Source organism: Schistocerca cancellata, chromosome 7 (assembly GCF_023864275.1).
Source record: "Schistocerca cancellata isolate TAMUIC-IGC-003103 chromosome 7, iqSchCanc2.1, whole genome shotgun sequence".
NCBI classification, from domain to species: Eukaryota; Metazoa; Arthropoda; class Insecta; order Orthoptera; family Acrididae; genus Schistocerca; species Schistocerca cancellata.
In genome coordinates this window covers 340247317-340260103 of record NC_064632.1, presented here as the reverse complement: position 1 = coordinate 340260103, position 12787 = coordinate 340247317, and the positions used below count along the sequence as shown (strand labels likewise).

Sequence of the window (12787 nt, the reverse complement as noted above, 5' to 3'; positions counted from 1 at the left end):
AGGTTGTTTAACGTAGGTTCAGTCCAGGGGGATGGCGGGATGAAAGGATGTGTTGGAGTGCAAGTTTCCATCTCCGCAGTTCAGAGGGACTGGTGTTGGGTGGGAGAAGCCAAATGGCACATACGGTGTAGCAGGTTCCTAGGTCCCTAGAATTATGCTGGAGGGCATGCTCCGCTACTGGGTATTGGGCATCTCCTAGGCGGACAGTTCGTCTGTGTCCGTTCATGCGCTCAGCCAGTTTAGTTGTTGTCATGCCGATGTAAAAGGCTGTGCAGTGCAGGCACGTCAGTTGATAAATGACATGTGTAGTTTCACATGTGGCCCTGCCTTGAATTGTGTATGTTTTACCAGTAGTGGGGCTGGAGTAGGTGGTTGTGGGGGGATGCATGGGGCAGGTTTTGCAGCGGGGTCGGTTACAGGGGTAGGAACCGCTGGGTAGAGAAGGTGGTCTGGGAATATTGTAGGGTTTAACAAGGATGTTACGGAGGTTAGGGGGGCGACGAAAGGCAACTCTGGGTGGTGTGGGGAGAATTTTCTCAAGGGATGATCTCATTTCAGGGGTTGACTTGAGAAAGTCATATCCCTGGCGGAGTAATTTGTTGATGTTTTCGAGGCCAGGGTAATATTGGGTGACAAGGGGGATGCTTCTGTGTGGTCTGGGGGTAGGAACATTGTTGTTGGACGGGGAGGAATGTATTGCTCAGGAGATCTGTTTGTGGACGAGGTCTGCAGGATAGTTGCGGGAGAGGAAAGCACTGGTCAGGTTATTGGTGTAATTGTTGAGGGATTCATCACTGGAGCAGATGCGTTTGCCATGAATACCTAGGCTGTAGGGAAGGGAGCATTTGATGTGGAATGGATGGCAGCTATCAAAGTGAAGGTACTGTTGTTTGTTTGTGGGTTTGATATGGACAGAGGTGTGGATGTGAGCTTCAACAAGACGAAGGTCAACATCCAGGAAGGTGGCTTGGGTTTTGGAGAAGGACCAGGTGAAATTCAGATTCGAAAAGGAGTTGAGGTTATGGAGGAAATTAAGGAGTGTTTCTTCACCATGAGTCCAGACCACAAAGATGTCATCTATAAACCTATACCAGGCCAGGGGAAGCAGCTGTTGGGTCTTCAGGAAAGCCTCCTCCATGCGGCCCATGAAGAGGTTGGCATAGGACGGAGCCATCCTGGTTCCCATGGCCATTCCCCTGATTTGTTTCTAGGTCTGGCCTTCAAAAGTGAAGTAGTTATGGGTGAGGATGAAGTTGGTAAGTGTGATAAGGAACGAGGTTTTTGGAAGATCTTCGGGTGGGCGTTGGGAGAGATAGTGCTCAAGGGCAGAGAGACCATGGGTATGTGGGATGTTTGTGTAAAGGGATGTAGCAGCTATGGTGACAAGAAAGGTTTCAGGTGGGAGAGGAGTGGGAATGGATTTGAGGCGTTCTAGGAAGTGGTTTGTGTCTTTGATGTAGGATGGGAGTCTGCGGGTGATAGGTTGGAGGTGCTGTTCTACCAGAGCTGAGATACGTTCCGGTGGGGCTTTGAAGCCTGCTACAATGGGACGGCCAGGATGGTTCTCTTTGTGGATTTTGGGTAATAGGTAGAAGGTAGGGGTACGTGGCTCAGGTGGAATGAGTAAGTCTATGGAAGCCGTTGTGAGGCCTTGTGAGGGACCTTGGATTTTTAGGATTTTTTGCAGCTCAGTCTGGATGGAGGGAATGGGATCCTGGGTAACAGCTTTGTAGGTTGAGGTGTCGGAGAGTTGACGCAGTCCTTCTGCCACATACTCCACACGGTCAAGTACGGCAGTTGTGGAGCCTTTATCCGCTGGGAGGATGACAATAGAGCGGTCTATTTTCAGCTCCTTAATGGCACGAGGTTCAGCTGGGGTGATGTTGGGGGTTGTCGGGATGTTCTTCAAGAAGGACTGGGAGGCAACACTGGATGTGAGGAATTCCTGAAATGTCTGCAAGGGATGGTTTTGGGGGAGGGGAGGAGGATCCCTTTAGGAAGGCAGTCGGAACTGTTCTAGACAGGGTTCAACACTGGGTCTAGTATTTGGGGGCTGTGTTTGGGTAGTGAAGCGATATTTCCAGTTGAGGTTCCGGGTGAATGAGAGGAGATCTTTAACCAGGCCAGTGTGGTTGAATTTAGGCGTGGGGCTAAAGGTTAAGCCTTTTGATAGAACAGATGTCTCTGGAGGAGAGAGGGATCTGGATGAGAGGTTTAGGACTGAATTGGGACTAGTGATATGTGGCATTTGACTGTGGTTATAATTGAGATTTGGTCTGTGTGGGGTATGTGCTGGGATGGGGAGATTGAGTAGGGTGGCTAGGCTAGGTTTGTTGGCTATGAGGGGGGTTTGTTGAAGGTTCTGTTGTGGTTGGTGTTTGTGAGGGATAGGGAGAGGGACCCCACTTCTTAGGTGTTGCACTAGCACTGTGGATAGTTTTTTCAGGTGGTGTGTGGCATGGAACTCAAGTTTGCAGCTGGCTTCTAGGATGATGTTCCTGAGTGTCTTCTCCAAGCAAGGGTTTGAGAGGCGAAGGACTTTGAAGAGAGATAGGAGCTGTTGGGAGTGGTGGTTACATGAAGTAGTGTAGAGATTCAGGACAAGTTGTGTAAGGGCTAAGGATTGAAGGTTCTGGAGGTCCAGGAGAGACTGGTGGAAGGAGGAATTGCACCCGGAGATGGGAACTTTTAAGGTAAGCCCTTTAGGGATAATTCCAAAGGTTAAGCAGGACCAGAGGAAAAGGGACACAGACGAACTGTCCGCCTAGGAGATGCCCAATACCCAGTAGCGGAGCATGCCCTCCAGCATAATTCTAGGGACCTAGGAACCTGCTACACCGTATGTGCCATTTGGCTTCTCCCACCCAACACCAGTCCCTCTGAACTGCGGAGATGGGAACTTGCACTCCAACACTTGCTTTCATCCCGCCATCCCCCTGGACTGAACCTACGTTAAACAACCTCACTCCCATTTACTATTCTGTCTTCTCCTCTTTCCCTTTCCTCTTTAGCCATTCACGCATCTTTTCATCCTACATAGTTGTGTTTATCTTTATACTATATACCTCTTTACTTCTGCATGCATCCTCTTTGGTTTGAAGCTGGCACAGTACTTACAGTAGAATATCTTTGGCTTCCCTCTGACAACCATGCCTCCATCCTTGCTACCCTCCCTATTTTCCTTTCCCTGTTGCTTCATAGCCTGGGTTGTGAGTAACTGAATCTCCTTTCCCTTCTTCCCTTTCTTTCCCCTCTCTCCTCCCTGATGAAGGAACATTTGTTCCGAAAGCTAGGAATGTAATTTTCGGTTCTGTTTTATGTGTATCTATCGGCTGTACTGAGCTGAGGTAAGTACTGGCCAGCCCCTGTATCTCTTTGTTAGTATTTGTTTCACATCTTTATATGAGATTTTCCATTAATCATTTAGATCACCTATGTGGGAATAAAAAGGATGATGTACGTATAATTTCTCCTTAGTGTTATGAATGGCAGCTAGCTCTAAAATGAAGAAAAACAATCCTGTAATCTTCAAATACAGTATTAGTGCTGTACTGCTTGACACAATCAAGACATAATATCACAAAGTAATATGAAACCAAATGAGCACACAAGGTCACTTGTAGAGAAGGTGAATGGTTGACTTTGGTTTACTGGTAGATTTCTAGCAAAGTGTAGTGCATCTGGAGAATGCATATAGAATAATAGTAAGACTCATTCTTGAATACTGCTTTAGTGCTTAGGTTCCCCACCAAGTCAGATTAAAGGAATACAATCAGAGCAATTCAAAAGCATACTGCTAGATTTGCTACTGGTAGGTTTTATCAACATGCAAGTATTACAGAAATGGTCTGTGAACTCAATTGGGAATCTCTGGGAGGAATATGATGTTCTTTCTGTGAAACATTGTTGAGACATTAGTTTATTCACATGTGGTAGAGTTTAGAGAAGTGATATTTGGGACTGACTGTAGAATAATTCTACTGCCACCAATGTACATCTCGCTTAAGAACTGCAAAGACAAGGTAAGAGAAATAAGAGCTTTTTCTTTGCTCCATTTGTGAGCGGAACAGGGAGGAGAATGACTAGCAGTGATACAAAGTACCCATTGCCATGCACCATTTTGTGCCCTGCATAGTATGTATGTAGATGTAGATGTAGAATACAAGTAATTTATGTGAAATGGCTTTGGCCACTCTTACAAGGGTACATCACCAACTTGACCTCATATTTTAAGAAGAAAAAAACACACTTGCAATCAACCCCAAGTGAAAATTCAGGCTATAATCCTGATAGTATGCAGTTACGAGTGTCCAAATGTACATCTTTTGAACATTCCCGGGCATTGGTTATTTATTACTTGCTCCACCCCACTACAGTCACCCTACGCCCAATATGAAATACTGTACAGCAGAGTGACAACTAGGGCCCTCTAACGGTTTCCATAATAGATATAGTGTTGGCCACAAACTCTTCATATGCAGTAAGTATGGCTGTCTCATTTCCTTGCTTTTTAGTTGTTGTAACATGCATTATTTTTTATGATGAAGAAGTCCCACCTCCATTTTGGTATGAAATTGCTCTTCCATACACTAATATTGTGGATTGTTCATCTTTTTCTGTATGTGTCATTCAATTTATCTACACATACTAGGCCAGGCTTTGAAAATGTTTTGCAGCTATCGTACTCTGGTTTACAAAGTATTTACTCAAAATATATAGATTTATTTTTTGTTTTAATAATTTAAAATTCCTCTTCAGTGTTCTGAAAGGCAGATTTCCCTTCCTTCCACTTTTTCAAAAGACAACATCTTGTTTCATGTAATCGTCTGTTACAGACAGGGGCAAAATGGTATCCAACGATTTTACATTTTCAAAGCAGGATCCATCATCACTTAATTTCACATTTTTAGATCCCTGCCCCTTTGTATCAATGTTGCTGTCTGACAAATGTGACTGTGGCAAAACTGCATCCTTATTATCACAATAGTCATTCACTCACAAAGAAGCATCAAATGTCAGTAAACTATTTTGTGCCACGCAGTATTAGCCGAGTGGTCTAAGGCGCTGCAGTCATGGACTGTGTGGCTGGTCCCGGTGGAGGTTCAACTCCTCCCTTGGGCATGGCTGTGTGTGTTTGTTCTTAGGATAATTGAGGTTAAGCAGTGTGTAAGCTTAGGGACTGATGACCTTAGCAGTTAAGTCCCATAAGATTTCACACACATTTGAACATTGTTTTTTTTAACTATTTTGCTATATGTCTGGCACATCATCCTTCATGAAATTGTCCACCATATCTGCAATGAAACTGAAAGGTGTAAATAACAGCACAAAGAAAACCCCATACACTTTCATTTGCCTTGCATAAAAGTTGATAATTCAGAACGTCATAACTGTGTACTATCAGAACTATAGTCAAAAATTTTATGTGGGGTCAAGTGATGGTGCTGATATCTTGTAACTGTGCTTTTATCTCCTTCAAATATGGGGTCAGGTTGGTAATGTTGCCTTATTAATGTCTTATGGCAACATTCAAATTCTAGCTAAGCATAAATTCTATTTCTACATTTAAATTCCATATAATGGCACACAATTTATTTGGGAGGGTATCATATACCAGTAGTTCGCATTATTCACATCCCTTTGCAGATTCTGCTTGGGAACAACAATTATCTATACAACTTACTGCATACCCTGATGTCTTACATTTTGCAACTGTGGTCAGAATAACAAATGCAATAGGAGATTGGGGATTTATTCTCAGGATTATCTATGAAGACGTGGCCTCAAAATTAATTAGTTTTAAAAAAGCAGACACAACACTTTCTTGCTGAATATCTAACTGGCATTACTCAGAATCTCTGTAGCACATTTATGTGAATTAAGTAACTCAATAGAAATTACATGGTTGTTCACTGAACTTTCTCAGGTTTTCATACACTCTAATTACCTCCTTTACAGTATGTGCACACCATCCAATAAATTTCCCAATGACCTGGTATTTGTCTATTATGGAAAACTTTCACATGGTTTTTCCATTTCACACTATTCTGAAAGGACACATTGACATATTTCAACATTGCGACTCATGCTCGTGATGTACTGCTGATGGTGCTCATAGATAAATCATGGATTGCTTATTTATAATTGGCTTATGTTTAGAGTGACCTTCCAACTAGCACACCAACCAGTAGTGGGCCATAAATCACCTTGAATGTTAATGCACTCTATAGATCACCTCTCCATAAAAGACAGTGCTGTTTGCAAACAGTACAGAAGAGCTGTTATCATCAGTGACCAACGCTCTTATATTTTTGTTTTTTTTTTGTTTTAGTAGTAATCTCTGTCTTACATATTGCCCTGTTTTCCACCTTTAAGTTCTCAGGTTGAAGAAGGAGCCACTGGCTCTGAAAGCTTGCCAATCAAAACAGTCTTTTATGTGTGTGTTCTGCTGCCACTTGAGTTATCCGACAATTCAGTGCTTCCTAAGGACTTGTATGTGTGTCTTTATATATATATATATATGTTTATAATAGAAGGAAACATTCCACGAGGGAAAAATATATTTAAAAACAAAGATGATGTGTGACTTACCAAATGAAAGTGCTGGCAGGTCGACAGACACACAAACAAACACAAACATACACACAAAATCCAAGCTTTCGCAACCAACGGTTGCCTCGTCAGGAAAGAGGGAAGGAGAAGGAAAGACAAAAGGATATGGGTTTTAAGGGAGAGGGTAAGGAGTCATTCCAATCCCGGGAGCGGAAAGACTTACCTTAGGGGGAAAAAAGGACAGGTATACACTCGCACACACACACATATCCATCCACACATACACAGACACAAGCAGACACTTGTGTCTGCTTGTGTCTGTGTATGTGTGGATGGATATGTGTGTGTGTGCGAGTGTATACCTGTCCTTTTTTCCCCCTAAGGTAAGTCTTTCCGCTCCCGGGATTGGAATGACTCCTTACCCTCTCCCTTAAAACCCATATCCTTTTGTCTTTCCTTCTCCTTCCCTCTTTCCTGACGAGGCAACCGTTGGTTGCGAAAGCTTGGATTTTGTGTGTATGTTTGTGTTTGTTTGTGTGTCTGTCGACCTGCCAGCACTTTCATTTGGTAAGTCACATCATCTTTGTTTTTAAATATATATATATATATATATATATATATATATATATATATATATATATATATATATATATATATATATATATATATATATCATTCTCTCCTATTTGATTAAAAAAAACTTCATATTCATTGCGAAGGCATATGGAATGTTCTAGAGGAACGTATATTGTCATCATTATCAAGAGATTGTTGTCATTAACAAAATTATGTACAAATGCTGGATTGAATGTATGATAAAGAAATTGAAGGGATAAATATTTGGTAGAAAATATTAAAATGCTGTGGAAGTGTTGGCATAGGTGGCCAGCGCCCCTAATTACCATAAATTACAATCAAATAACGAGTTAACACAAAAAACCTCATTATCTTGAGAAACAGGTTGAAAGTTATTAGCAAGCGATGTATTTTCATTTGTTATCTATTCTTATGTTCTGTTCTGTAATTGATATTCTTTGTAATTACATTTGTAATTAACTCTCAAAATGTTTACATCTCACAGTTTTCCATTTGCAGAAATTGAGGCCTTATTTGTATGTTCTATGTATTTAACTGCATAAAGCATGAGCTCTTTATTACCATTACATGTTAGGAACCAAATCCAAACTGTAATTAATTACATAACTAAAATAATTTGAGAGACATTATTGTAATTAAAGTTCAGAATGATTTTCTTATGAAAAAGTAAAGATATTACTAGAAAAGATTGTTATTCAAATACTGTATTTTATACCTTATTTGGTTGTAACATCAGTTTCTTTACGTTTTGTAAATTTTAATTGTAACTTTGAAATTATACAAAATTAATAATGGAATATTTTGTGAGTAATTGTTAAAATACTATATAAGGGAAAGCAGCAAGCCAGTGAGTCACTCTGCTAGAGAGTCTGTTTGAAAGTCAACCTGTGAGGTGAGTTTTGAAATCACTTTTGGAAGCCAAAGAGATCAGTCTGACCGTGTTTTGTTTATATGACGAGTATGCAATTTGGATGTCAATTAATGTGAATAAATCTTGTTAAACATGAAAGTTTCACATTCATTCATCAATGAACCAGGCAGAAGAAACTTAAGTAACATTCAACATGAATCATTACAAGATCCATACTCTTACAGCAAAGTTATATTGGCTGCATAAGCTTGAAGTTCTGCAGGATCAATCTTACCCTCATTCGCACAATATGCATAGATATGAAAATAATGATTTTTCAGTACACGAGTATTATTACTGCATCAAAAAATATACTTACAGCTGAAACATTTAAGGGGACTGATAAACTTGCACTACTAGCACTCCTGCTCGTTCTTCTACGGGACACCTTGTTTAATGTGCGTTGAACAGCACGTACACTCTCCCAAAGCTGTAGCCTCTGACTCTGAGTTTTAAACCTTCTGCTTGCAGCTTCCTTGTCAAAGTCAACTGACCACTGATAAGAAAGACTCTGACCAGCTGCTGATGACAGCCTATAAAAAGAAAACAATAAAAGAAATAAAGGCTACAAATGAACCATCTTCATCAAAAGAAAACGAAAAAGAAAACTAATAGGCAAATATATGCACATAAAATGTGAAATAGCTGGATAGCTTTTAAATACATGTAAAGGTTTAACAGAAGCTGCCTAATATAATCAAGGAAGCATCAGCTGTTTTAAAAGTAGTGACTTTCTGGTTAATTTTCTATTTTACATTAACAAAATTAGTTTCATATTTATACCTCCACTTCATCCACATTCATGAAAGTTCTCCATCATTAGAAGATATTTGGAGCAAGTTACACTGAAGAGACATCTAACAAATCTGCAGAAAAGGACAGTTATTGGGCAGTGTGATAACGTTTTTGAAACATGATTATTTCTGAGCATTTATGTGCCACTGTGATGAAATCATTCAAGAGAGATGATCAACATGTCACAATGGAGCAGGCACTTCTGGTTCCACTATCTATACCCCCATTCTTGTTCCATTCATGAATGGCACATGTGAAAAATGATTATTGGTAAACGGCAGTATAGCTCAAATTTCTCTGATTTTCTCATTTTGCAATATATAAGACTTGTGATCAAAAGTAATGGGAATTTTTTAATTTTGCTTACTTTATACATCTGATTTGGATTTTTTTTTATCTTGTTGGTACACATGTTTCTGTTACATGTTTGCATTTTCAGCTCTTTCAGATATTTAGTTTGTTGTTGACAGTCAAAAAGGCTATACATGTTTTTGAGGGCCAGACAAATTTTTTCTTTCGAAAAAGATGGATCAAAGAATCTGCATTAAAATGGAATAAAATGAAACACCACGTTTGAAATGGTGACTGTGGCTTTTAGTGAGTCTACTACAACAAGACAAGGGTTGTGAGTGTCACAAACATTTCAAAAATGGTCGAGAAGAAGATGTTGAAGATGTCCTGGCACATCAGTTATTGATGACAATGTAGGAGTATTAAATAAAATGGTTCTGTAAAATCACTGAATCACCATCAGAGAGGTTGTTGGTGATCTCTGCATATCTTTTGGCTCAGGTCAACCATTTTTTGATGGTTTGGGAATGAAACACGAAGCAGCAAAATTTGTTCAAAAATTGTTGAATTTTTACAAAAACAACATCATACAGACATTGCTCAGGAATTGCTGAATAGGTCTACAATAATCCACAAGTTCTAAAGAAGGTTATAACAGGTGACTAAGTGTGGGTGTACAGGTATGACATCGAAACCAATGCCCAATTGTCCCAATGGGAACTGCCTGAAGAACTCAGACCGAAAAAAATTTGACCAGTTTGATCAAATGCGAAGGTTCTTCTCACTGTTTTCTTCAATTAAAATGGGACAGTGCATCATGAATTCCTGCCTTATGATCATATGGTCAATAAAGAATACTACCTGGCAGTTAGATACCATCTGCTTGAAGCAATCTGAAGAAAACGACCAGAATGGTGGCAAAATCTCTCATGGAAATTACATAATGATAATGCTCCTGCTCTCACCTCAATGGTTGTTTGTGACTTGATTGCCACTTTCATGTGCATATTTTGGCTCCAAATTCTTTCAATAGAAGCTCTGGTAAGCATTGTGGGGACACTTGAACCATCATGTTAAACACCTTGATCCTTTGTCTCAGAGTAGTTTTTGGATACAATGAAGCTAACACAGGCCTAAGTAAAATCAATAAGCTCTTTGTATAGGAAGTCTCATACCATTTAATTGGAAGACATAATATTTTTGAATAGATTTCGTTACCAGCCATGGATCTGACCTTTGAACATCGAGAGAGCAATCAAATTTGCATTTATTATGTAATACACAGCTGCAACAGCATATGCAGGCAATTTTATTCATGATGACTTTATGGTAACTATATTCAACAGCCCATCGGCATTAGTACAGGTTGCTATGGTGCCATATAAGGCAGTCATGGGGCGACACAACTGCCAAAGTGTTGAATTCAGTTATGAACCTCACTTCTGTCTATATGAAAATGACTAGGAAATTCATAAAGAACCTCCAACAAGAAGCAGTTTGTTGTCAAGATGTATAAAATTGATAGTACAGACTACTTGGCATTGCAGAAAAAGTCAACCACACTATGGCACCACAACCTTTGAGTACACCACTCCTAAATATTGTGTGGCAGTGATGTGTTCAGTAGGTATGCCCAATTTCATTCCAAGTATGCTTTATACAGATGAAATACAGACTTTGGTATGATGTCTGTGGTTTTCAGAGATTGTCTAACTGAAACATTACTCCAGGCATCAATGTTGCATAACCATCATACAGTTCATCAAATGTGCACTTTGGAAACAACAGAAAATCACTGTGACACACCACTCACTGCTTCCACATGCACCTTGCACTAGCACTGTATGAACGAAATAAGAATATGGGATGAAAATAACTATTTTGAATCAATATCTGCTGGGCTTCAAAATAAATATTTTTATTTAAAAGAAAGTGATATTAAAGCCCACACTAGTGGAACAGTTACCGTATCTCAGCTGATGAGTTTGCATGGACCACTGGTGGGGCAGACATCCTGTATTTTGGGACTAGTGCCTGAAATAACAAAGAAATGAATATTGTGAGATACATATAAAGAAAATAGCTTTCTAGAGTTAATACAGGCTATCGTGTGATGGATGCTGTGGGTTTTTTCCTTTTTTTCTCTTCTGTTGGGGCAAGTGTAGTGCAATGAGAATTGGGAAAATAGATGAGAATTGTTGGTAATTTTGCAGGATATAGAAAACTGCTGCTCTTAAGGCTGAATGGAGTAAAACTTAGTGCCTCACTTCTTTAGAGCAGGAACTGAGAAAGGGGACTTGCCACATGCATAAGGAATTATCACACCTTTGACAACACAGATAATAAATTCTGCCTGGAATAGCATATCGAGGCATATACAACAGAAGTAGAATTTCATTACATATCCTTCATAATAGTAACTTTATGGGTAATGTCCAGCACCTGTAGCAAATTTTAATGTGTTCATAAAGCACACTGAAACTCTATTGGCATATTCAATATTCAACAAGGGAAAAATATCCAACAATGTAAAAAGGGTTCTGGTGATTTTAATAAAGAATATTTTAATAAAATAATTAAAAATTCTTCCAGTAAAAATTTTTTGAAACTGGTAATATTAGCATTCAACATAATCGTGACTGTAAACTTCCCAACTGAGACAACTAATTTCTCAAAAAGTACCACTGATATTATCTTTATAGAAAGGTCAATGAAAAAGTTATATTAAAAATAATAATAAAAAAAATAATAATAAAAAAAAACAATCGAAGACCTCTCAGACCATGACATGCAGCTTTTCTTATGTCAAATGCTGTTCAGGAGGGAAGTCAGTATGTAAAAAATTGATTATTTAAGAAACTCCTAAAAGACATTAAGTGAAGTGATTTATACAGAGTCCATAACATGAGTTAAAAATACAAAATATTTATTAAGTCGCTTTATCTGAAAACTGTTTTCCCCCTATAGCATCAGACTCTGTCAAAAAGCTATGGATATCTTCTAAGACAAAAGGAAGCTTTACCTGTCATTGAGAAACTTAAATGACAATGCTATAGCATGTGGCATAATTCAAAATATGAAGGCAGTAATACAAACATCAAAGCAAATGCATTATGAGACAAAGATCAAGTAACAAAATAAAGACAGTAGTGGATATAGTGAAGGAGGAGACTGCTCCAACCACAGATAAGCGGGAGCAGATAGCTTTAACGGTAAATGGGGCCTCCCGTCAGGTAGACCATTGGCCTGGAGCAAGTCTTTCAAGTTGACGCCACTTCGGCAACTTGCTTGTCAATGGGGATGAAATGATGATGATAATGACAACACAACACCCAGTCCCTGAGCAGAGAAAATCTCTGACCTAGCCGGGAATTGAACCCGGTCTGTTAGGCATGACATTTTGTCACGCTGACCACTCAGCTACCTGTGGCAGACAACAGTAAATGATATGAACAGATGTGAGCAGTGTTGCAAAACTTTTTAACAAATGTTGCATAACTGCAAAGATGGGGTTGTCAGATTTTATAGATGCTGTTGTAGAACATCTCAGACCAGCCATTACAAATAATTTTAACTTCAATAATATGAAAACAACCCTCACAACACCCAAAGTGATGTTCACTACAAAATATTTAAAATCAA

General features: G+C 39.3%; 1 protein-coding gene across 1 annotated transcript in view; it reads right to left on the bottom strand.

The window, feature by feature from the left end:
* Positions 1–12787, bottom strand: part of LOC126091843 (uncharacterized) — a 443987-nt gene that overhangs the window by 291565 nt on the left and 139635 nt on the right. Inside the window, exons 11-12 of the mRNA XM_049907099.1 lie at positions 11112–11179; positions 8379–8592 (exon numbers count right to left, since the gene is read on the bottom strand). Of these exons, the coding sequence (XP_049763056.1) occupies positions 8379–8592; positions 11112–11179 (282 nt within the window). The remainder of the gene's footprint in view (positions 1–8378; positions 8593–11111; positions 11180–12787) is intronic.